The sequence below is a fragment of the Phascolarctos cinereus genome, unplaced genomic scaffold, assembly GCF_003287225.1.
Source record: "Phascolarctos cinereus isolate Bilbo 61053 unplaced genomic scaffold, phaCin_HiC Scaffold_9;HRSCAF=440, whole genome shotgun sequence".
NCBI lineage: Eukaryota > Metazoa > Chordata > Mammalia > Diprotodontia > Phascolarctidae > Phascolarctos > Phascolarctos cinereus.
In genome coordinates this window covers 258295259-258318045 of record NW_027556402.1, presented here as the reverse complement: position 1 = coordinate 258318045, position 22787 = coordinate 258295259, and the positions used below count along the sequence as shown (strand labels likewise).

The 22787-nt window shown below is 51.6% G+C and overlaps 1 protein-coding gene across 3 annotated transcripts; it reads left to right on the top strand.

Moving 5' to 3' along the window:
• The first annotated feature begins 415 nt into the window (after window positions 1-415).
• On the top strand, window positions 416-20750 carry UNC93B1 (unc-93B1 regulator of TLR signaling). 3 transcript variants are annotated; one of them, XR_013484078.1, is made up of 12 exons: window positions 416-717; window positions 1117-1258; window positions 3389-3542; window positions 4768-4929; window positions 5900-6029; window positions 6762-6855; window positions 8774-8898; window positions 12911-13093; window positions 13309-13582; window positions 14391-14509; window positions 16087-16879; window positions 18802-20750. XR_013484078.1 is itself a non-coding variant. In XM_020968100.2 (11 exons), exons 1-11 carry the CDS (start codon window positions 613-615, stop codon window positions 16411-16413), a joined length of 1815 nt encoding a protein of 604 aa, XP_020823759.1. In that variant the 5' UTR covers window positions 416-612; the 3' UTR covers window positions 16414-20750. The 3 variants fall into 3 exon arrangements, 2 of the variants coding, with proteins under 2 accessions (XP_020823759.1, XP_020823760.1); XM_020968100.2 differs by having other exon boundaries at window positions 16087-20750; XM_020968101.2 differs by lacking the exons at window positions 416-717; window positions 1117-1258 and adding an exon at window positions 1285-2574 and having other exon boundaries at window positions 16087-20750.
• The last annotated feature ends 2037 nt before the right edge of the window (window positions 20751-22787 follow it).

The following is a 22787-nucleotide window of genomic DNA, read 5'->3' as shown; positions in this document are numbered from 1 at the left end:
AAGAGAGGAGCGGTGGGGAAGCGTGCGCACCACACTACCTTCTCGGTCTTCAGCTTCTAGCCTGCGGTAATGCTTGTTGAATGAATGGACTGGGTCAGAGTGCGCGCGCGGTCTGGGGGCAAGCGACTCAACTTCTCGGGGCCTCAGTTTCCTCATCTACCAAACAAGGGGGCAGGCCTAGAATCTAGTCTTCTAGGGGCTGGCTGGTCCTTAAACGGCCTTCAGCGGGGTCGGGGGCGGGAGGGGTGAACACAGCAGTCAGGGTTCCTCCGGGACCAAGCAGTCACACCTTTTCCCCGATTTGGGGATCTCGACTCCTAGGAGCTCAGGTACCAGGGCAGAGACCAGGGCGCGTTCTTGTTCCTGGTTCCTGGTTCCCGGCTCCCGGCTCTCGGCCCCGCCCCTGGCCCCGCCCCCGCCTCCGGTCCAGGCCAGGCTGTCTTGGGGGGTCGGCAGAACTGGGTGAGCTCGCAGCGCTCGGGGCCAGGCGGTCTTGGCGTCCCAGGGTAGCAGCTGGAGAGCCGGGCGGGCCCGTCGGGAGATCCACCCCCTGGGGAGGCCAACGGACTGTCTGTTGGACAGCAGCCGCCCACAGCCCTCCCTTCTCCGGCCATGGAGGCCGAGCCCCCGCTGTACCCAGTGGCTGGTGCCGCCGGCCTCTTGGCCGAGGAGCCCGAAGCTGGAGTCCCCGACGGGGTCCTCCCGGAAGGGCCCGAGGTACGAGAGCCCGCCTGAGAGCCCAGCCGGGCCTGGGCCGGTAGGAGGAGGGCTGGGGAAAGAGCACTACCTTGGGGGTCCCGAGTTCCAGGTCTACCTCTCCTGCTGACTGCTTGGGTTACTTGGGACAGTTGCTCCATCTGTAAGTGGAGGCGCGGTCTTAAGTTTTCTTCCTGATCTAAAGCCCGTGCTTCAGGGAGCCAGGGGTCTGATGGAGGGGGAGGGGGGAAGGGGAAGCATCGCTCTGCCGGCTTGGAGAGCCCCAACTAAGGTTCTAGCGTCTGTCCTGGGCTGGGTGGAGGCAGGGAGCTGGGGAGCGTGGTCACCTCAGGGTGACTGGGGCCAGGGGAGGGGGGAGCCTCAGCCTCTGACCCCCTGCCTTGTGCCGGTGCCCTCCAGCTGGATGAGTTTGTGGGGGCCTACCCAGACTACAATGAGGAGGAGGAAGAGCGCAGATATTACCGCCGAAAGAAGCTAGGCGTGATCAAGAATGTGGTGATTGCTAGCATTGGCGGAATGCTCACCTACAGTGTATACTTGGGTAAGAGAGGGCACCCTCAGCCTCCCTCCACACTTCCCCAGCCAAGGCCTGAGCTGGCTGTGGAGTCACAGAATCTGTGTTCAAATTCCTACTCCCCCTACTTGAGTGATGCTGGACACTTCCCCGGGGCCTCAGTTTCTTCCTTTGTAAAATGAGGCCACTAACATTAGGAGGCCTGTAAAAGTGGGGTCCACTCTCCCTATGACCCAGGCCTCAGAGGTGTGTCCTGGATGAAGAGTGGGGTCCAGTCTTCCTCATTCACTTTATCTGGGTCCTGGCTCCAGAAATCTGCCAGGCCAGTCTCTGTCAGAGATCCAGCCCCATTGTCTGCAGCCAGAGGAGACCAGTCATCATCCTTCAAGCTCTGCAAGGAATCATTAGACTGTGAGGGTTGCCCGATCTTTGTCTCCCCTCTCCTCCCCCTAGCTGAAGGCTCTGAACTTATTCATTCATTCATTCATTCACTCATTCATTCGTTTCCTTGAGGTGCTGGCGATGCTTAATAACCGCTAGTTGAGTGACTGGCTGACACACTTGTTCCTAGGCTGGCCTCACTCCAGGGAGGGTCAATAATCACCCTTGTGGGTCCCAGGAAAGTGTTGACCTTGTGAAGGGGCAGGGCAGGGGTTAGGCACTGCGGATGCCTAGTGTCTGAGTCCTAAGGTCACATGGCTCAGACATGAGGGAGGTCAAGACTGGAAGCTACATGGATCCTCTCACACTGTCTGCTAAGGCAGCAGCTTTGAAAAGCTCTCCTTGCCCAGGCTCTAGGACTACATAGTAGGCTTGGGTCTTTGGTGGAAACTGGCCTGCTTGGTCCAAGCTGTCTCCTTAGTTCTGGAGCTGTCCCATAGGTGATGTAAGATTATCTTTCAGGGAAGGAGTCCTGCTCTGGAAGTCGAAGGTTTGGGTTTCAGCCCAGCTCCAACATTTACTCCCTGGGTGACCGGGTACAAGTCACTTCCCTTTTCTAAGTTTCAGTTTCCTCCATGGTTGGCCACACCTCCTCAGCCTCCCTTCCTTGGGGCTTGGCAAGCATTGATGAGAGCAGACTTGGCAATGTGTAGAGGATGATATTATTAGATTGCATCTGGTCAGACCTGGGGAGACTTTAGAGACAGGAAAGGAGGAGTGGGTGGGTCTTTCACTTTAGCTGGGGCCAAGCTCTGAGCAAGTCATTTCTCCTGGACTTCTCGTAAGCAGATGAGGAAGCAGGCCTGGGGCAACCAGTGGGAGACCCTGACCCAGGCAGCCCTGGACCACAGCTCAGAGCCCCGGTTCCTCTTCGACTTCCTCTCTCCCCACAGCTGCAGGAGGTGGGATTGCTGTGGGCAGAGCAGTAGGGGCCTCCTCTCCCCTTTCCCCTGGCCCCCAGGTTGATTATGGCCACCTTGGGTGTGGGGCTGCCAGGACCATCACCCGTCAGTTGGGAGCCCTGGAAGGGAAGAATCTTGGAACAGAGAACAGAGAATGCCAGAGCTGGGAGGGACTTCAGAACACAGAATGTCAGACCTGTGAAGGAACTTAGAAACTAGGACATGGAATTCTTGGGCTGAGAAGAACCTTAGAACATGGAATGTGAGAGATGGGAGGGACCTTAGAACATAGAATGTCAGATCTGGGAGGGATCTAAGAGAAAATAGGGACCAGCCCCCTCATTTTGCTGATGAGAAAAGAGAAAGGATGTGCCCAAGGTTTTAGAGGGCTGGGGTCATTGTTCCCTCCCTGGCCTGGCCTGTCTGCCCCCACTGCCTCCCTCTTTCTGTGTCTGACAGTATTTACTCTGTGTGTTATTGACCCAACTTGTGGCTAGGGCTCTGCGTGTGGTTGGTGAGTGATTTAGTCCTTCCTAGGAACACTTCCTGTCCCCCCACTCTGGGCAGTGGGTCCCCAATGTCGAAGAGGTGCTGCGTTCTGTCCCCTTAGCCCATAGGCCACTGCTAGAACTGGATTCTAGACTGCTGTGAGCAATATCCCTCCTTCCTCCCCCCCCCCCGGCCCTCCACGGGGGAACCTGGGCTACAGCTGTTCTAGTCTCCTTGGCGTTGTTCAGGAGCAGGGTGACTAACTCATGGGGGGGCTTTGGCCTGGACTGGGCCTAGGCCTAAGTCCCCCTCCCCAATCCGCCAGGCCTCCTACAGATGCAAATGATTCTCCACTATGATGAGACCTACCGAGAGGTGAAATACGGCAGCATGGGACTCCCCGACATTGACAGCAAGATGTTGATGGGTATCAACGTGACCCCTGTGGTGGCTCTGCTCTACACACCCGTGCTCATCAGGTGGCTGTGGGCAGCAGTGCCAAACTGCCCCCCGACCCTGTGCTGGGCCTGCCCGTGGAGGGAGGGGCTGGGGGGCACACACAAGCCCTGCCTGGGCTGTACCTGCTCGGCCAGTGTGTAGGCCTCGGTGGGACTGGGAGGCAGGAGGCCAGCCCCCTCCAAGCTTTGGTTTCCACCTGTCAAATGAGGAGGTTGACCGATAAACTCTGATTTCTGATGCCACCTCTTTGCCTCCCTCCTTGGTGCCACCTCTGAGCATCCCTAGGGCCTTTCCGAGCACTGCCTGAGCGCCACCTCCCAGATGAAGCCTTTTCTGGTCCTCCTCCCCACCCCCACCCCTCCAGTTATCAGCATTCTTTCTGTCTTGAAATGATACAGAATTTGTATTTCTTTGGGGCCATGTTGTATCCCCTCCCATAGAATGGACTTGAGGCAAGCATTGCCTCATTTCTGTCCTTGTCTCCCCAGCCCATCGCACAGTGCCTAGCACACAGTAGGTGCTTAATAAATGCTTATGAACTTGGACTGAATATACCCTGCAGGTCTGACCTAACTACCTTCAGGAAGACGTATAGTGGCAACATTTCAGAGCTGGTTGAACTTTCAGGGATCGACCTTTTTGTTTTACCATTTGGGAAACTGAGGCCCAGAGAAGGGAATAGATGCTAGTCTAGGCTACTAAGGTCACATAGTACATTAGAAGCAGAGTCAGGACTAGAATCCAGACCCAGTGCTAAAGCTGAGGCTGGTTTTTTTTTTGCTGACCTCCCTCCTCCTATTGTCTGTCCTGGAGCTGGAGGAGGTCCTGAGGTTCACAGACCCATAGGACCCCAGACCCAGAGCTGGAGAGACCACCTCTCCATTTCACAGATGAGCAAATTGAGGCTGAAGGAGGTTAAGTGGGCCTTGCCCAAGTCACACAGGGCACAAGATTCAGAGGAAGGATTTGAATTCAGGGCCCTGGCCCCCAGAAGCAATGCTGTTTTCCCTGAACTACGCTGCCCTCTGTGGACAGTGTTAGTGATTCCGAGATCTGCGGTGGAAGGCTCCAACTCAGGAGGTGGCCCAGGATGGAAGGGGCTGCCCTGGCACCGGAGGTCTTGGAGTAGAGGCTGGACAGCCAGTGCCAGGCCTGGGTTGGACTTGGTGCCAGCCTCGAGGGTCTGCCAGGGCTGAAGGCTGAGGGCAGAGGACACCTGACTGAGAAAGTTCTGCCCCCTGGCAGGTTCTTTGGCACCAAGTGGGTGATGTTCCTGGCCGTGGGCATCTATGCCCTCTTTGTCTCCACCAACTACTGGGAGCGATACTACACACTAGTACCCTCTGCAGTTGCCCTGGGCGTGGCCATTGTGCCCCTCTGGGCCTCCATGGGGAACTACATCACCAGGTAAGCAGGGCCAGCTGGGTAGGAGGGCTGGGGGGGGTGGAGGCATGGGGCTGTTGGTGGCCACACCTGCCAGGATCCTGATGGGCGCTGCTCAGACAGCTGTTGTCCCAGGGGTATTGTGGGCAGATTCCACGTTCTCACCTGAACGTGGGAATCTGACTCAGTTCGAGTCAGCAAATATGCAAATTTTGTCAGTTGTGGCTGCTGTGTGCGGCACCTCCTGCCGGGAACTGGCAGGGGAACAGAGTTTATAGGCTGGAAGGGAGAGCAGATACCAGCATAGACAATACCGCTAGTTAATGTTACACCGCAAGTATACTAGAGACATGCCTCCCCAGTGCCAGTGATGTGAGCTCTGAGGTGGAAGGTCTTTGTGGACCCTGGAGGTCGGGGAGGTTTCCTGGAAGAGGTGGTATTTGAAGTAGGTTTCCAGGGATGGGTCATGGCCTTTGCACAGGCTGCCCTCCTTTGTGTGGAATGCCTTCCCTCACCTCTGCCCTATTAAGTCTCTAACTTATTGCAAAACACAGCCCAGGTACTTCCTGCCACAGGAGACCTTTCCTGACCTCCCCCCAAGTTAGTAATGCTCTTTTCCTTTGGAAATGATTGTTAGATTAGTTTGCAAGAAATAGTAAATACAAAATAGTTATCTTTTCTGTGTCCCTGATGTAAGAGTGAGGATGGGGGGATTTCTCCCCCCCCACCCCCCAGTGTTTTTTGAATTAAAGTGAGTTAAAATCAACAAGCAGGGGGCACCCAGGCATAGAAATCATCCTGAGCAAGGGGAGCGTGTCAGAAGGGAGACGTCCAGTTTGGTGGCGTGAGATGGAGTAGAATGGTCAAAACTGCGGAGGGAAGCACAGGGTGAACGGGGAGCAGCTGGACAGCTCCCAGAACATCTGGGAGGCTCGGCTGAGAGGATCTGGGGGATGAGACCATCTCCATGCCAGTGCTCCGTGTTCTCTTGCAGAATGTCGCAGAAATACTACGAGTATGTGAATTACAAAGAAGAGCATGTTCAGGAGCAGAGGCGTCCCCCAAGGGGGGCCCACATGCCCTATCTTGTCATCTTCCACACCATCTTCTATAGCTTCTTCCACGTGAGCATGGGCAGGGCTAGGGGCAGGAGTGGGAAGCCTTGGGAGCATGGCCCAGAAGAACTTCTAGCCTGGGGCAGTGCTTGGGGGGGGCATTGAGAAGATCTCCCTTCCCCCCCAATCCTTTCTATCCAGCCCCCTCCTCTCACCTGGCTCTGCTGGTGGTTCTCGGGCCTTTGAAGATGGCACAGTATAAAGGGTGCTTGGTTTGGAGCCAAGAGAGACCAGGGCTCAGAGCCTGCCTCTGACAGTAGCAGTGTGGCTGTGAGCAAATCACCCCACTGCTTGAAGTCTCAGTTTCCTCCTCTGTGAAATAGGAATAATAATTCCTGGAAGCCTAGCCTTCCAGATCATAAAGGAAAGCAGCACCTTCCCCCCCCCCTTCCCCTCCACTGGAGTGCCTGGTATCACCCTATTGTGAGGAGCTAGCATGGTGTGGCAGAAAGGGGCCTGGATTTGGAGGGAGAGGACCTGGCCTAGTATCTCAGCTCTACCTGTATGACCTTGGGCGAGTGGCTTGACTTCTTTGGACCTCAGTTTCCTCCTCTGTAAAATGGAGAGATGGGCGGTTGTGCTTGCTGGCCTCGAAGATCCTTTCTAGTTCTTAATCTAGTATTCCATCCCCTATAAATGCCCCTAGAAGGCTGGCTGTGGGGCTCAGCCCCTAGCTGGGAGGTGGTCATGGCTCGGGATCACACGGCCACCATCTCCAGCCTCCCCTCTCCTTTCCTGCAGCTCAGTTTTGCCTGTGCCCAGGGGCCCATGGTCTTCTTCCTCAATGGGTACTTGTATGGTCGGAATCACACCCTCTATAATGTGCATAGCTGTGGTGAGTCTGAAACTCAACTCTGTGGCTGGGGTTGGGGGCGGCAGGGACGGGGAGGGGGTGCCCAGCCTCAACTCAATTCAACAAGCATCACTGTATCAAGCACGTGCTATACGCAGTCACAGAATTTCTGTTTGCCTCAGTTTCCTCATCTATAAAATGGGGATAATAATAGCACCTCCCTCTAAGGGTTGTTGTGAGGGTCCAATGACAGAATGTTTGAAAGTGTTTGAAAAAAGCTCAGCACAGTGCCTGGCACGGGTGGTATAGAAGTGTTAGCTATGATGATGATGATGATGAAGGCAAGCCAGTCACTGTGCCGAGTGCCAGGGAGACAAATACAGAAACTAGTCCTTGCCCCCAAAGCGCCTGTGTCTCACCTGGACAGAAACATGTAGACACAACGTAGCAATTTCAGAAACGATCATGAACTTGGGCGTCAGCTACCGCAAGTGTTCTGATGGGCCAAGAAAAAAAGTGGGTTATCCCGTGAAACCAGGGACTTCCGTTACAGAGCTTCTGCTTGAAAAATGCATATTAATCAACACAGTAGTAACAAAATCATCCCGCTCCTTTACTGCCCCTTCTGAGCCTTCCGTGTTCTTTTGTTTCCTTCTGTATGTTTCAATGTTGTATTGAGGCTCTTTTCTTTGTTGAGTTTTCAGAAGGGGGAGGGGAGATGGAGGGCAGTCTGGAGAGCAGTAAAGCAAGTGGATGTGGGTGGCACACACTTGGAGACAAAGTCATGGGGGGGGGTCAAGCAGGCAGTTGGTGATGTGGGATGGAACTCGTGAGAGAGATTAGGGCCGGATATGTAGCTCTGGCGTCATCTGCATAGAGATGATAATCGAACCCTTGGCAGCTGGTGAGATCACCAAGCCAGAGAGCACAGTGTGGAGGGGGAAGAGGGTCCAGGATAGCTCTGGGGGAACATCTGAGCATAGGGGATGGAAATAGGCCAACGGGCATGACAAGCTGTCTAATTGCCAGAGGCTGCCATGAGAAATGCACCGTGACGTTGTATCCTCAAAAGTCAAGGAGAAAGCATGACACAGCGGGAAGACCACTGAACTTAGAGTCATGCAACCTGAGTTCGAATCCCAGCTTGCTGCTTATGTGACCCAGGGCAAGTCCCTTCCCCTCTTGGGCTCGGTTTCTCCATCTGTAAAATGAAGGAGATAGATTGATCTCTCTAGCCTTTGAGGTCCCTTCTTCTACTAGGCTGTGCTTCTAAGGAACACGCCAAGGTGGACTGGGGTGGTCAGGGAAGAATTCCTGGAGAACGTGGGCCTTGAAGGACAGCTTGGGTTTGGAGAAGAGGGAACGATTATCCCCAGTGTTGCTCTCTTTAGAGAGATTTTGGACCAGCACAAAGGCTCTGCTCATCCTGGTCCAGGAAAGGCAGATGCCTCAGTTGAGGCAAGGGTGGGGCTCCGTGTGTGTCTCAGCAGCACTTTCTCTGTGAGAGTGACATTGCTGAGCCCCCAGTGGGCCATGTGCTTTGGGTTGTGATCTCAGAATAGGAAGGATTGGCTTGTATCCGCCACACCTTCCTAACCAGTTCTCCTTGAGAACATTGCATGTTTGCAAGATGGTTACAGAGGTTAAGGCACAGGGTAAGGCACTTGGCACTTGGCCTGGGGCTTAGCATGGGCTATGGTTAGGGTGAGAAGCTCAGCCTCTGGCCTAGGTCCATTGGTCAATCTTTGGATGAGAATTAAAGCTAAGTGTTGGTCCACTGGGAGATAGAGCCTGTGACCTTGACCTCTGACCTCAGATCCAAACAGCAGCAGCAGACCAATGAATGTGACAGTGCCAGTGACAGCCTGGGGTGGCTTTGGGAGCAAATTGGCTTCATTTCTGTCACTGCTTCTGTCCTTGTGACTCCTGTCCCATCTCACTGTGACTTTGTGTCCCCCAGGCACCAACAGCTATGGGATCCTCATTGGCTTCAACAGGACTGTGCTTCGGAGACTGCCCCACAGCCAGAACCTCATCGTGGTTGAAAGTGTGCTCATGTCGGTGGCCTTTCTGGCCATGCTGCTGGTAAGGATTCCTTCAGGCCTGGCCAAGCATCCATCCTCCTGTGGAAGCAGGAGGAGAAGGGTGGGGGAGGGACTATGATAAGAGATGGGGCAGGAAGGGCTTTGGAGGGGATGGAGGAGAGGGAGATCTGTGGGAAGGGGATCCCTGGTCTTCACAAAAAGGTGCTCCCCATGGACAGCGCAAGCTAGCCCTACTCCTAGGCCCCAAAGGAGCCATGGAACAAATTCTGTTCCGTGTAAGAAGTGCCTTCTGGGTACAGTGCTTAGCCATTCTGTGGGAACTCCAAATCAGATGTGGACACTCTCCTTGGGGAGCTCATAGGGTGGGGAGATAGGTCTCTTCAGGAAGGTTATTTGTGAGGGGGTGCCTATGGGTGTGCAGATCATCATGGCTCTGGGCCCCTCTGGTGCCCAGGACACATCTCCAGATAGGTCTGGGTAGGATATGGGTCTGGTGGGCTGTAGGATTCGGTAGAGATTGGGGCTGGATGGGTGTCTGAACATCCTAGATCTCAACATAGATCCCTAGGTTGGAACTCAGAGCCCTCGGCATCAGGGGATTAACCTGGATCTGACATCTGGCCTTGATGTTTATGATTCTTGTGACCTTGGGCAAGTCCTTATAACAACAATAATAATATTAGCTGACATTTTAAGTATGCTTATTTCTTTTCACAACCATTTATTATCTCTCCCCTCTCTCCTGAGCAATTAAAAAACACCTTCAAGACAAATGTGCCTCATCCAGTCAAAGACATCCCCACACTGGCCATGCCCAAAGGCATGGATCGTTCTTCATATTCAGTCTGTCCCTGTTGGGCAGGAGGGTGGTGACACATTTCCTCTTCAGTCCTCTAGAATCATAACTTATCATCGCATTGGACAGAGATCCAGAGCTTTTCAGAGTTGGTCTTTTCCTGTGTAATGTTATTGTATATTGTCCTCCAAACTGTGCTCACTTCACTCTGCGTCGTTTCACAGAGGTCTGCCCAGCTCCCTCTGAAATGATCTGTCACATCATTTCTTATGACACAGATATTCCATTGCATTTGGAGACCAGAATCTGTTTAGCCACCCACTAATAGAAAGGCAGCTCCTCAGCGTACAATTTTTGATCATCAATAATTTCGTACATCTGGAGTCTTCCTCTCTTTGCTTTCTTTCAGATACAGTCATGTTATGGCTAGCCAACATTTCTATAATGCTTTAAGGTTTGCAAAGCACGTTATCCAGCTCAAACCTGACAACAGCGCTATAAAGCAGGTGCTGTTATTATTGGCATTTTACATAGGGAGTCAAAGAGGTTCAAGTAACTTGCTCATGCTCACCCAGATAATAAATGTCTGAGACAAGATTAGAAACCAGGACTTTCTGAACCAACCCCGTAGTTTATCCACTCTGTCATTCTGAGCCTTAGTTTCCACCTCTGGAAGTTGAGAGTTGGGCTAGAAAATACTTACGGCCTGTTCTAGTTCTAAGCTTATAATGTATACTCCAGAAGAGGCAAGCAGTGTGGTGTATAGAATAAGTAGTAGGGAGGCAACGTGGCCTGGGTTTATTGAGTCTATTTTTCCCTCTTGATGATTGAAGTTGTCTTCACAAGATGTTATTTTGAGTTGTAGCCTGAGTACCTTTGATTTTCAGAATATGCTATTTCATTCTCTTCTGTGCTTTCTCACAAATGTGGAATAATCTTGTGTTCTTCATTTTTGAAAGTCTTTCTCTTGACTGCTTGCAGAATTTATTCTTTGTCATTAAAATCGTCCAATTTAACCATTACTTGCAATGACTTTTGAAGTGTATTTTTCTTCCAGCACTGATTTGTGGATTCTCTTGATCTGTGTTTTATATCCTGTATTCAGAAGTTCTGGGTAGTTTTCTTGTGCTGTTTCCTGCAGGATGGTATTCAGGTCCTTAGTTGATCATGCCATTCCGAAGACCTCTGTTCCTTAAGTTAACTCTGCACCTTCTGTCAGCATATTTGAATTGTAGAGAATCCATCTATTCTTTTTAACTTTCACTTCTCTTCTGCCAGATTTTCTTCTGCTGAAGTATTTTTGTGCTCCAAACAGATGATTTTCTTTCTCAAAGCTTCTACTTCTTTGTAGAATCCCTCCATTGTGCATTTAATTTTTACTATTCTGCTCTTTTTGTTTTTAAATTCTGCATTGAGAGCACAGATTCCTTCCCTTAAGAGTTCTCCATGTCTTTCTCTCTCTGTCTCTCTCTGTCTCTCTGTCTCTGTCTGTCTCTCTCTGTCTCTGTCTCTCTCTGTATCTCTCTGTTTCTCTCTGTATCTCTGTCTCTCTCTGTCTCTGTCTCTGTCTCTCTCTCTCTGTATCTCTCTGTCTCTCTGTCTCTGTCTCTCTCTGTCTCTCTCTCTGTCTCTCTCTGTCTCTCTGTCTCTGTCTCTGTCTCTGTCTCTGTCTCTCTCTGTCTCTCTCTCTGTATCTCTCTGTCTCTCTCTGTCTCTCTGTCTCTGTCTCTGTCTCTGTCTCTCTCTTCCTCTCCACATTCTGAAGTTTCTTGCTGCTGCTGTTCTGTAACTTCTGGAGAGTGCTTAAGATACTCTATTTCATGGTATTCAGGTTTTCTCTCACGTTCTTTTGGATTTTCTGCTCTATTTTCTGTCACTTGCCTTTGAGAATCCTGCTCACTCTTTGGCTCCTCCTGTTGCACAGATCCGCCTTCCTCCCGCCTCCTGGGCTGGGCTGCTAGGTATCCTGAGCATCTTTGTAGTGAGGGCCATCAAGGATGAGGTCCCTGATGTGAGCAATGTCCCCAGGCAGTCCTTCCTTGGTTGGGTTTCTTGTCTCCCTTCCTTCTCCTCTAGGCTATGGTTCTGAGTCTTCCTCCTTGCCAGACTCTTCTGCTCTCTCTCTCTCTCTCTCTCTCTCTCTCTCTTCTCTCTCTCTCTCTCTCTCTCTCTCTCCTCCCTCTCTCTCTCTCTCCCTCCCTCTCTCTCTCCCTCCCTCTCTCTCTCTCTCCCCCTTCCCCCCCCTCTCCCTCTCTCTCTCTCTTTCTCCCTTTCTCCTCTCTCTCTCTCTCTCTCTCTCTCTCTCTCTCTCTCTCTCTCTCTCTTCTCTCTCTCTCTCTCTCTCTCCCTCCCCTCCTTCTCCTCTCCCTCCCTCCCTCTCTCTCTCTCTCTCTCTCCCCCTCCCTCCCTCTCTCTCTCTCTTTCTCCCTTTCTCCTCTCTCTCTCTCTCCCTCCCTCTCTCTCTCTCTCTCCCTCTCCCCCCCCCCCGATCATTGTCCCCATTCCTTCCTTCATGTGCCAAACCAGAATCAGGGACTCCTGTCTTTTGCAGGGTCAATTACTAGTCCTTCAAGTCACTGACAGAGCCACAAATATGTCCAGACCCTGAGTCACAGGCATCGGGGCTTATGTACACTAACATTAGTGAGCTAGTGGGCTGAGGTGACAGCAGGGATGCTGAATGGTAGCTCTAAATAGGAAAGGGCTCTGGGGTCAATTCATGAAGTTTTGCCCTTGGGCGGTGTTTCTGTCTTCTTATCTTATGGACTCAGCTGCAATTTCTCTGCATACAGGGCGTTTTCTGAAAACAATTATTCCATCGTTATAGTGCATATGTGATCCAGAATCTAGGAAAACCTCCGTTTGAATCTGCCTCAGGTCTTTACTAGCTGTTGTGACCATTAAACAGATCATTTAACTTCTCTGTGTATCAGTTTCCTTATCTATTAAATGGGCTGATAATGCATGTTGTCCTGATCTTGTAGGGTTGTTGTAAGGATGAAATGAAATGATGTATGTAAAGTGCTTTGGAAACCTTAGAACACAAAAATGCTAGTTGTTATTATTACTATTATTATTGCTCACATCTGGCCTCACACTGACCAGGTGTGTGACTGGGACAAGTCACTTACCTGCACCAGAGCTGTGAAGTGGGGATGAGTGCGCTGACCCAGCCTCCCCTGCAGGGCCGCTCCACCCAAAGTCCTTTGTAGGCTTCCGAGGGTGACCGGTCCAGGCCCTGTGATTCCACCCCTAGATCCTGGCCCTGTGTGGCTCTGCCTACCGGCCCACAGAGGAGATTGACCTTCGCAGCGTGGGCTGGGGAAACATCTTCCAGCTCCCCTTCAAGCACATGCGTGACTACAGACTACGCCACCTCTTCCCGTTCTTCATCTACAGCGGTTTTGAAGTGCTCTTCGTCTGCACTGGCTTCACTCTGGTATGTGGAGGGCTCCTCAGTGACTCAGGGGCCCCCTCTTCCTGGCTCGGGGTGCCCTGGGGTTCTTTGTCCCCATATCCTTGACATGTTCCAGCAGTTTGCTGACGTTTGTCTTGTGCTGAAAGAATCCGGGAGGCTCTCACCTGGTTCTGGGAGTGAGTGAGCGGCTCCCTGTGGCCCAGAAGCTTGGAGGCCTCCATCCCTTCTCTCTGCAGGGCTACGGTGTGTGCTCCATGGGCTTGGAATACCTGGCACCCATCCTGACGGCCTACGGCTTCGGTGCTGCTGTCTTCTCCAGCCTCGGGCTCCTTCAGCTGTGTCTGCCCCGACAGGTGCCCCTGGTGGCCGGGGCTACCGTGCACCTGCTGCTCATCCTTGCCTTCTTTTTCTGGGCCCCTCACCCGCAGGTCCTCAGCCACAGCTGGGTCTTCTACATGGTGGCTGTGCTCTGGGGTGTGGGCAGTGCCCTCAACAAGATCGCATTAAGTAGTGAGTACTGATGGCGGGGGATGGGGGGACACACCGCCGCCCTTTGTTGTTGTTACTGAGTCATTTTTCCGTCATGTCTGACTCTCCATGACCCTATTTAGGGTTTCCTTGGCTAGGGTACTGGAGGGCTTTGCCGTTCCCTTCTCCAGCTCATTTTACAGATGAGGAAACTGAGGCCCAATAGGTTTAAGTGACTTGCCCAGGGTCACACAGCTAGGCAGTGTCTGAGGCTGGATTTGAACTCGAGAAGACGAGTCTTCCTGACCTCAGGCCTGGCGCTCTGTGCGCTGTGGTGCCCCCTAGCCATCCGTCCTGGTAATCGCTCACCTTTCTATATCGCCTCAAGCTTTGCGAAGCACTCCGTGTCTTACCTCATCTGATCCCCATAACAGCTCTGTGAGGTAGGGGCTACCATCAGCATCCCTATTTTACAGATAGGGAAACTGAGGCTCAGAGCGATTAAGTCAGGGTCACATGTTTAGGAAGTATTAGAAGCAGAATTTGTACTCAGGCTTCCCGCCTCCGAGGCTGGTGCTTTATTTATTTCACCCCCCAGGTGCCTAGGCCTGTTGAGAGACATGAGGAATGGCTAAGAGACCAGATTTACAGGTGGGGGTGGGGCTCGGGACAGGCAGAGGACCCTGCATATGGATTGTGGGACTGTGCTGGGGTGCAGCACAGGACCCCAAACCCAGGGTTTGAAGGTGGGGGGCCCCACTTACCAACCCAGAGGGTCAGGGCCAGACCTGGGACCCTGGGTGTAGAAACTGAGAGGCCTCAGCCAGGCCATGCCTTCTGCCCTCCACAGCCCTCCTTGGGATTCTGTACGAAGATAAAGAGCGTCAGGATTTCATTTTCACCATCTACCACTGGTGTCAGGCCCTCGCCATCTTTGCAGTCTACCTCGGCTCCGACCTGCCCATGAAGGTGAGATGGGGCAGGAGGTGTACATGGAGGGGGAGGTCAGAGTGGGCCCCTGGGAATCCAGGCGTTAATGGAAGAACGACTCATCTTTCTCAAACACCTTGTCTTTTTGCAATTTTCATTATCAAAATATTTGCTTTTACCTTACTTCCATCTCTAAAGGTGTCTGTATCCCCTCTCTTCCCCATTCCTTGTAACTTTAAAAAAAGAAACAAGTTGAGCAAACCTGGCCAGTGTTCTCAGACTGTAGGCTTGTGCATGTCGTTTCCCTAGGTTTGCTCCCTTTGCATCAGTTCAGGTGGGTCTTCTCGTGCTTCCTGAATTCTTCCACCATTTAAAAGCATTTTCAAGCCCCTTAAGTTTTGCAGGTTCCTCCTCACAATAGCCTTCTCTTGCTCCTGCATCTTTGCATGGGCTGTGCCCAATGCCTGCAGTGCCTTCCCTCCTCAGCTCTGCCTCTTAGAGTCCCTGGCTTCCTTCCAAGCCCAGCTCAGCTGCCCCTCTCCCTGCCCCAGGCCCCGGCTACTTCCTTCTTGACTCCTATGACTCCTTCCTCCTGTAACTTTGTGCACAGCCTGAGTGTGCTTATCTGTGCACATAGTGCATGCCCCTAAGGGACCCCAAGCTCCTCCAGGCAGGGTATACAGTGGGGGCTTAATAAATGTTGCTTAAACTGAGCCCAGGGAGGTGGCATGCCGTTCAATCACTCAACCAGCTAGCAAGCTCTATTAAGCATTTAAAGAAGGTGGATCATGGAGTCATAGGACCTGGATTCAAATGCCACCTGGGATGCCTCCCGCCTGTGTGACCTTGGCCAAGTCACTTCCTTTTCTCTGGGCCTCAGTTTCCTCCTCTGTAAAATGAGGGAGTTGGATTTCACAGCCTCTGGGTCCCTAAAGCTCAGAGAGGGAAGGGATTTGCAGCCCTCCCCGCCCCCCAATCACAGTTATGGATCAAAGGAAGCCTTTGAACCCAGGACTCTCAACTCCCAAGTCCCAGAATCTGGGCCCAGTCATCGCTGGAGCGGGGAGGGGAAAACAAGCCTTACCCTGCTAGGTCTGGAGCCAAACATTTACTGAGAAGGCTTGCGAGGAATGAGGGGTAGTCTCTGCCTCCAGTGTCCCTGGGAAGGCAGGACATACACTGTTTAATGGCCCAAGGACCTGCAGAAGAGCCTTCCTGGCACAGCTGTGTCTTGGTGAGGGCTGCAGACAGGAAGCTAAGGGGCAGGCCTTGGGGGAAGGGCCTCAGAGGCCCCCCGGGCCAAGCCCCATCACACTGTCCCTGCTGCATCAGTGCGGCCTGGTTTCTTGGAGGGGGTGGCTGGGGAGCTGGCCTTGACGGACAGGTAGCCAGGGCCTTCCTAGCAGGAAGACTGGTGAGGAAGACCATATGAAATGTGCATACATGTACATATGGGAGGGAGGGGAGACGCTGAGTCCGACAGGGCTGGGTCAGAAGTGCAGCCAGTGCGGGGTGGGGATGGGGTAGGGAAAAGAAGGGCAGACCCTATTGGGCCAGGATCATGGGCATGTGGGGGGGGAGGGTAGCCCCTGAGCAGCCCCTGCTTCTCCCCCCAGGCCAAGTTGGCCATCTTACTGTTGACGGTCCTGGTGTCCATGGCCTCCTACCTGTGGATGGAGGCCAAGCTCAAGCAGCGTGTAGCCTACCGCCTGCCCCGAATTCCCCGGCCCCAGCACAAGGTGTGCGGTTACCGTTACCTGGAAGATGACAACTCCGATGAGACAGGCTCGGAAAATGAGCAGGGCTCAGCCCACAGCCGAGACGGCTCAGACAACGAGGATGGTGATGGGGAGCCCCTAGGAGTGGGCGCCCTGGGCCCTGGCAGAAGGCGCTACCCTTATGAGCAGGCCCTGGATGGGGAGGATGGGCCTGGGCAGGAGTAGCTGCCAGCAGACTCTCCCTGAGCCTGTGCGCCCTCTCCCCCACGGCCCCTTGATCACCCCCTCCCCTTGGTCCCCCTCAGGCACCAGAGCAGCACCAGGCCTTTAGTTCTTGGCACATGTGAAGTAAGCCCTCTCTTCCCTGGACTCACTTGGCTGGTCTCTGAAATGGGTAGCCTCTCAGAGGAACCTCTGATACCTGTCCAAGTTGTCAAGATCTCAGTGTGGTTCAGTAAAACAACCCCTAACCAGACTCCTAATTGACCAACAGCCTCAATTAACTGGAATTCATTTTGGGGAGAGAGGTTCAGCATGAGGAAGACGAGACCAGTGGCCAGAAGATGAGGAACTTCTGGTATGAACAGTCCAACCTGCTGCTTCTCTTGCTCCAGCCTCATCCCCAGAGTGTGAGTGCCGCTGTTCACAGGGGCGGTTCTGAATTGAGCCAATTCTGACTCAGGCAGGAAAGGCGAGCTGAGGCCCCTCACACTGACATTGGGCTCATGGGGGGCTGGGGGAGTGGCCCTCATTTCCCCAGAGCGCAGTGTGACTTCTCTGTCCCTCTTCTGCTGCCTTTGAGGTTCCCCTGGTGGGAGATGGGCTTCACTTCTGCGGCTCTGGTACCTGCTTTTTAAGAATTACGATTTTTTAAATCACTGGCTTATGTCTGAGTTATCAATCTCAGGCTGCCTAATGTGGTTAGAGGGGAACTGGAGGGAGAAGGGATATGGTCACTGGGCTTGAGCAGGGACACAGATCTGGGTCAAGATGGAGGGGCACCCTGGAGGGTGGGGTCTGGGCAGTTCAGTGCCAGAGGCAGTGTGGCCTGGGGAAAAGAGCACTGGACAGGCCGTGGAAGGTCCTGGCTCTGTCGACTGTTTGGCCTTGGCCAATCCACCAATCATCAATATTTATTAAGTGCCTGTGCAAAAGACAGTCCCTGCCCTCAAGGAGCTCCCAATCTAAGGGACAAGCCTCTCCCATCTTAGCACCTGAGTTTACCCATCTGAAACCTGAGGGGGCTGGATGGCTTAGCTCCCTTCCAGTTCTAAAATCTGGTGGTCCTTGATGGACATCTGGAGTTGAACAAACTGACTGCTGCCCTCTTGTGGTGGCCAGTAAGCACTGCATGTACCGGGCCTTGGAGAAAGGGGCCCCAGGAGCAGCCAGCTCAGCTTCTTCCAGAGCAGTTATCTCTTCCGCAGAGGTCCACACCCTCTCCCCCCAACCCCCCCGGGGCCACCCAGCCTCTGCTGGCAGAACTCCCATGATGGGGAACTTATTACGTCTTGAGGGAGCCATTTCCACTTTTCCATTACATTTAACAAACATTTATTAAGCATCTACTGTGTGCAAAACACCAACCTGGTGATGTGGACACAAAGATGAAAACCAGCCCCTGCCTTCAGGGAGCTGACCTGCCACTGGAGGATACATTAGGTAAATAGATAAGGAAATATTAGAGGAGGGAAGAGAAGAAGCATCCTGTTGACTGATGTTGTCTCTCAGCCGAGCTTTGAAGGAAGGGAAGGCTCCTCAGAGGCTGAGGAGAGGAAGGATGGTGCTTCCGGCATGGGGGATGGCCAAAGCAAAGAGACAGAGGCTGGAGATGGAAATGCCCCCTCCCCCACACCTAGTCCTGATCTCTGAGACCAAGCCGACAAAGTCGAGTTTCTCTTCCTCATGGCCAACCTTCAGACAATTTGAAAGAAGAAATTAAGTCCCCTTAATAATAATAGTCAACAGAATGAAGTAACAAAAAGAAGCATTTATTAAGCACCAGCTATGTACCCAACACAGTGGTGGTGCCACAAATAGAAAACCAGACAGCCTCTGCCCTCAAGGGGGTCCCCTTCTAATGGGAAAGACTATAGGGGGCAGAGGCCACGATGACCACCACAACTTAGAGGAAAACAACTTGGACGTGTGTGTGAATGAATCCTCACATCAAAAGTCTGAATCTGCATCCGACCTTGCCATGCTTGGCAGAACAGGGATGGACTAGAGGGCAGGAGGTGGACATTTTCAGACAGGACCCAACTGTTGATTTGTTTGGCTTGACTCGGCTTATTGATGACAAGGCAAGGCGGGCTTCCATTTGGGAGAAATGGGGGAAATGAGTGGATGGTGACTGAGATCATAAGAAAAGAAGAGAAAAGCACGAATAATCAACATTAAAAATATGTAGGAAAAACAAGGTTAGGAGTGACACAAACATCAGGGCAATTTTGTTACTATCTTGTTAAATTTAATATGCACTTAAAACCGTAAAAACCAGAAACTGACAATTTCATGCATAATCCTCTTTTATGTTCTTTGTATATTCAAATAATTGTGTTTTTGATCATTTTAAATTTCAAAATAAAAAGTGTTTATTTTCTTTTTTTAAAGAGAGAATCCAAGTCCAAGATGGATGAGGAGATAGAGAGCACAAGGCCACTCTAAATGAGTCCCATGAACTGGGTACCAGGGCAATGAAAGAGCTTTTTGGATGTGGTTGTGAAACTAGACGTGGTGGTCTTTGATGAGTCACGGGAGAATTAGGAGAAGTGCCTTAGGACTGGAGATGGGTAATGTCTTGGTTTCCCAAATGCTACAGTCTGGTAAGCTTGTCGTTTATCCTTGGCAAAACACTCGAGCAGATCACCAAGCAAAGAGTGTGTCATGAGCTGTCTTGAGGAAGCTACGCTACCTTTTAGGGACCGCTAGCTCCATTTCTAAATCCGGACAAACCATCCCTTTAATTATACATTAGAGCATTTTCCTAGGGATCAGCATCAAGCCGTGGCCTGGGTAGGATCTAGACGCGCCCAGCTTCTCCCCTTTATGAGACTGGAACGCCTGCTTCCTTTCTCTACTCCTGTGGCTTCTCTCTCATCCTCCCCAATTTTTTTTTTTCTATAAGGCAATCAGGGTGAAGTGACTTGCCCAGAGTCACATAGCTAGTGTCAAGTGTTTGAGTTCACATCTGAACTCAGGTCCTCCTGACTCCTGGTCTAGTGTGCTATCCGCTGTGCCACCTAGCTGCCCCTCCTCAATCTTTCTTGCAAACTATGTTGTTTTCTGTTCAGGTAGAGCAATGTTACTTTGGGTTCCTTGAAGGTGTGGATTGTTTTGTTGACTCTCTGGAATCCAGGTTCTGGGGCTGTGACGGCAAACTGCTTCACAGTCCCGGTGAAGGACGATAAAACATGTGTTTTCCATGTGGAAACTTGGTTGCCTCTGAAGAGAACTGTGGGAAGGTGCCCACTCACCCGAAGTGTTCCCATCACAAGCCAGTTGTGGCCCACCAGCTCTGCCTTCTTCAATCTTGTCAATTCTGTACCACCTTCATTTGAGTTTTCTGTATTTTCAAAAGCTTATTGGCAATTGCTCTGCTCTACATTTTTATAAATATGAGATAATATTTGTGAAGTACTTTGCAAACTCTAAAACACTCTGCTTGGATGATGACCTTGACAATGACACTCATCAGCACGTTCATGGCGCTGATCTTCTCTTGTGGCCACAAGAAATAAACACTGCCTCGGCTAAGTCATGGTGTGCTCCAGGCTAGCCTCCATGCTCGCTTCACAGGCCTCTCCCACTGACCCCGTTAGTTGTCGTAAACTGACCGGTGCTGACAGACTCCCTCTTTGGGATCATGAAGCGATCTCCTCATGGATACCACGTCCCACAACAGCAGCGAGAGGTGCCTGCGTCAGAGCATTGATCACAGAGCCAGGAAGGATGACTCACTCACTCACTTGCCTTTAAAGGGAACAATTCTCCTGCTCTTTTCTTTCCTCTCTTTGGAACATAAGATGTGGAGCTCTCTCTGGAACTTCCTGTGATAGGATTCAGAGGAGCAGTGGGTGTATGGGCTACTAAGGTAAGGAGGAGCCTGGGCCCTTAGACCCTGGCTGTGTCTTCTTTCTGTCTCCTTGCCTGAGCACAGGTGACTAAGCAGCCCTACTGAGATGGAGGTTTCCAACCTGGAAGGCAACCTCATGATTGGGAGGTCAGGAGCTTCTGGGTTCCTCAGGTGACGCTGGTTACACAGTAGTGGAAGGTCAGAAGATGACCTGCACCTAGAGGAGCAAGAGTCCAAGCCCTGTCCTAGACTACAGAATACAAGGGCCTTGAGGGGGCTCTCCCAACAGTGCAGAGCTGAGGTAAAGGTGAAATGCCCGTTCAATCATCTCATTAAATGTCCCATGCTTTAAGTATTAACCTCCTGAGAATGTAATAGGACTTATTGATTATTGTTTCATGTTTTGAATTTTTGTCAATGTGCACTTAACGAATTCTTTGTGTTTTAAGCATTTCTTTTGTTTGGAGGAATAAATAGCTGTCCTATACCTTATTTAGTACCTTTTCTGACGCCTTTAGGAGAAACCTTAGACAGGAATCAAACTTGTGATTAGGGGCAGCTAGGTGGCGCCATAGTGCACAGAGTGCAATGCAACTCATCTCCCTGAGTTCAAATCTGGCCTCAGACACTTACTAGCTGTGTGATCTTGGGCAAGTCATGTCACCCTGTTTGCCTCAATTTTCTCATCTACAAAGTGAATTGGAGAGGGAGATAGCAGACCACTGCAGTATCCTAGTCAAGAAAATCCAAATGGGGTCACAGAGAGTTGGACACAATTGCAATAACTGAACAGCAACAAAGCTTACGCTTTAGGTCATTTCCCTCTGGGTTCTGGGGCGGGAGCATAAAGAACCAGGAGTCTGAGAGTCTGACGCCTTCTTGGCCAAGTTCCCCCAGGGCTGAACCTGATCTGCATGTGAAATAGGGGACCCTTAGTGGGAAAGGGGGAAGACCCAGCTTCCCCTGGGCCCACAGCGTCTGTTTTCGTCCCAAGATGGGGTGGTCACTTTCCTCCAAAGTTCCTGTCATTTTTACTTCAGCAACCAGTTTTTGCTTATTGGCTAGACCAGTGCTAATTAGATTAATTTTAGCAGAAGTAAATGTGTAACTGGAACAAGAACCTTTCCCTTAGCAGCAAGAACACAGGAGGGAAATTACCAGCTTCCGCTGTTTCCTTTTAGCATTGCTAAATGCCTCCTTGAGGCTTCCTGAAGCTTTAAGGCAATTTGCCAGGCCAGGGCCTTAGCTGTCAGGGGCATGATGGAAATCCACTCTCCCAAACTCAGCTAAGACTGAGGACTCGGGGGAGGGGGCTCTTTTTCATTCTTTGTTCTGAGGGATGGCTGTATGTATAGGTGGCTGTGGGGTGGGGTTAGCTATATTTGGAAATTAAAATGCAATTAGAAAAATGTCAATAAAATAGAAGAAAGAAATGATCTTGTTAGCTATCTGTTAGCTGGATGTTGTGATCGATGCCCAAATAACAAAAGGGCTGAAAATGCCTTGACTATCTCCCCCAGGCACATTGACCTCCTTCCACCTTCTTGGGGAAAAATAAAAGCTGTAGCATGAGGACTGTTCCAGCAGATGGCAGCAGCCTACCACCTGATTCAGAGATGGGGTGGAAAGGCTGTGGCATGGGCAGCTCTGGGGCCATGCCCAGCAAAGCCAAGGATTCAGAGGGAGTGGCCTGAAAGAGAGGGGTCCAGTCATGTTGGAAGTGTGCTACAAATGCAAAAAAAAAAAACCCAAAACCCCCACCAACCCACACACAACTGAAAAAGTACAGAATCAGAGCAAGACTGAGGCTTAAGTGGAAATAATTTGGAGTATTTTGTTGATTGTAAACTCAACGAGTCAACAATGAAGCATGACATCCTAAAAAGTTAATTAGACCCGAGGGACCAATGTTATGTAGGAGCTGAAGTAAGAGGGTGTCCCTGAGACGCTAAGTGGGGGGAGATGTTTGTGTGTTTGCTCTTGTTTTATCTTACAAGAAAATGGCCCTTTGGAAGAGCTCTTTGATATCAGCTGAGGATGGTTCTGCTCCTGGGAGCCAAGATGGCGGAGTGTAAAGGTAGTCGCTCTCACTCTCCCCTATCAACCTCTGAAAACCCAGAAAATATCACCCCAGAAAAAAACCCTGGAACACCTGAACTAGAAGAAAGACGGGAGCAGCAGTGCAGCAGCCCAGCAAATGGGTCTCCCAGTGCCTCAGCAAAAATAGAGGCAGAACTACAAGGCCCAGGCAGATAAGTACCCTGTGGCATTCATCTGAAAAGGTGAAGAAAACAACCTAAAGGCTTCCTAAAGCCCCGGCCTTGCTGATTCCAACCCAACACCAGGTGAGCTGTCGGAGCCCTGCAGCCTCCAATTGTGAAGAAATCCTGAAGCCCAGGTGGTAGAGCAGGCAAACACCAACACCTGGACCTCCGAGTGCCTCAGTGAGGGGGGGGAACCTGGAAACCAGCTCAGAAAACCACCAGGTGCCTCGGCACTCTACCAAAGGAATCTCCCAGTGCAT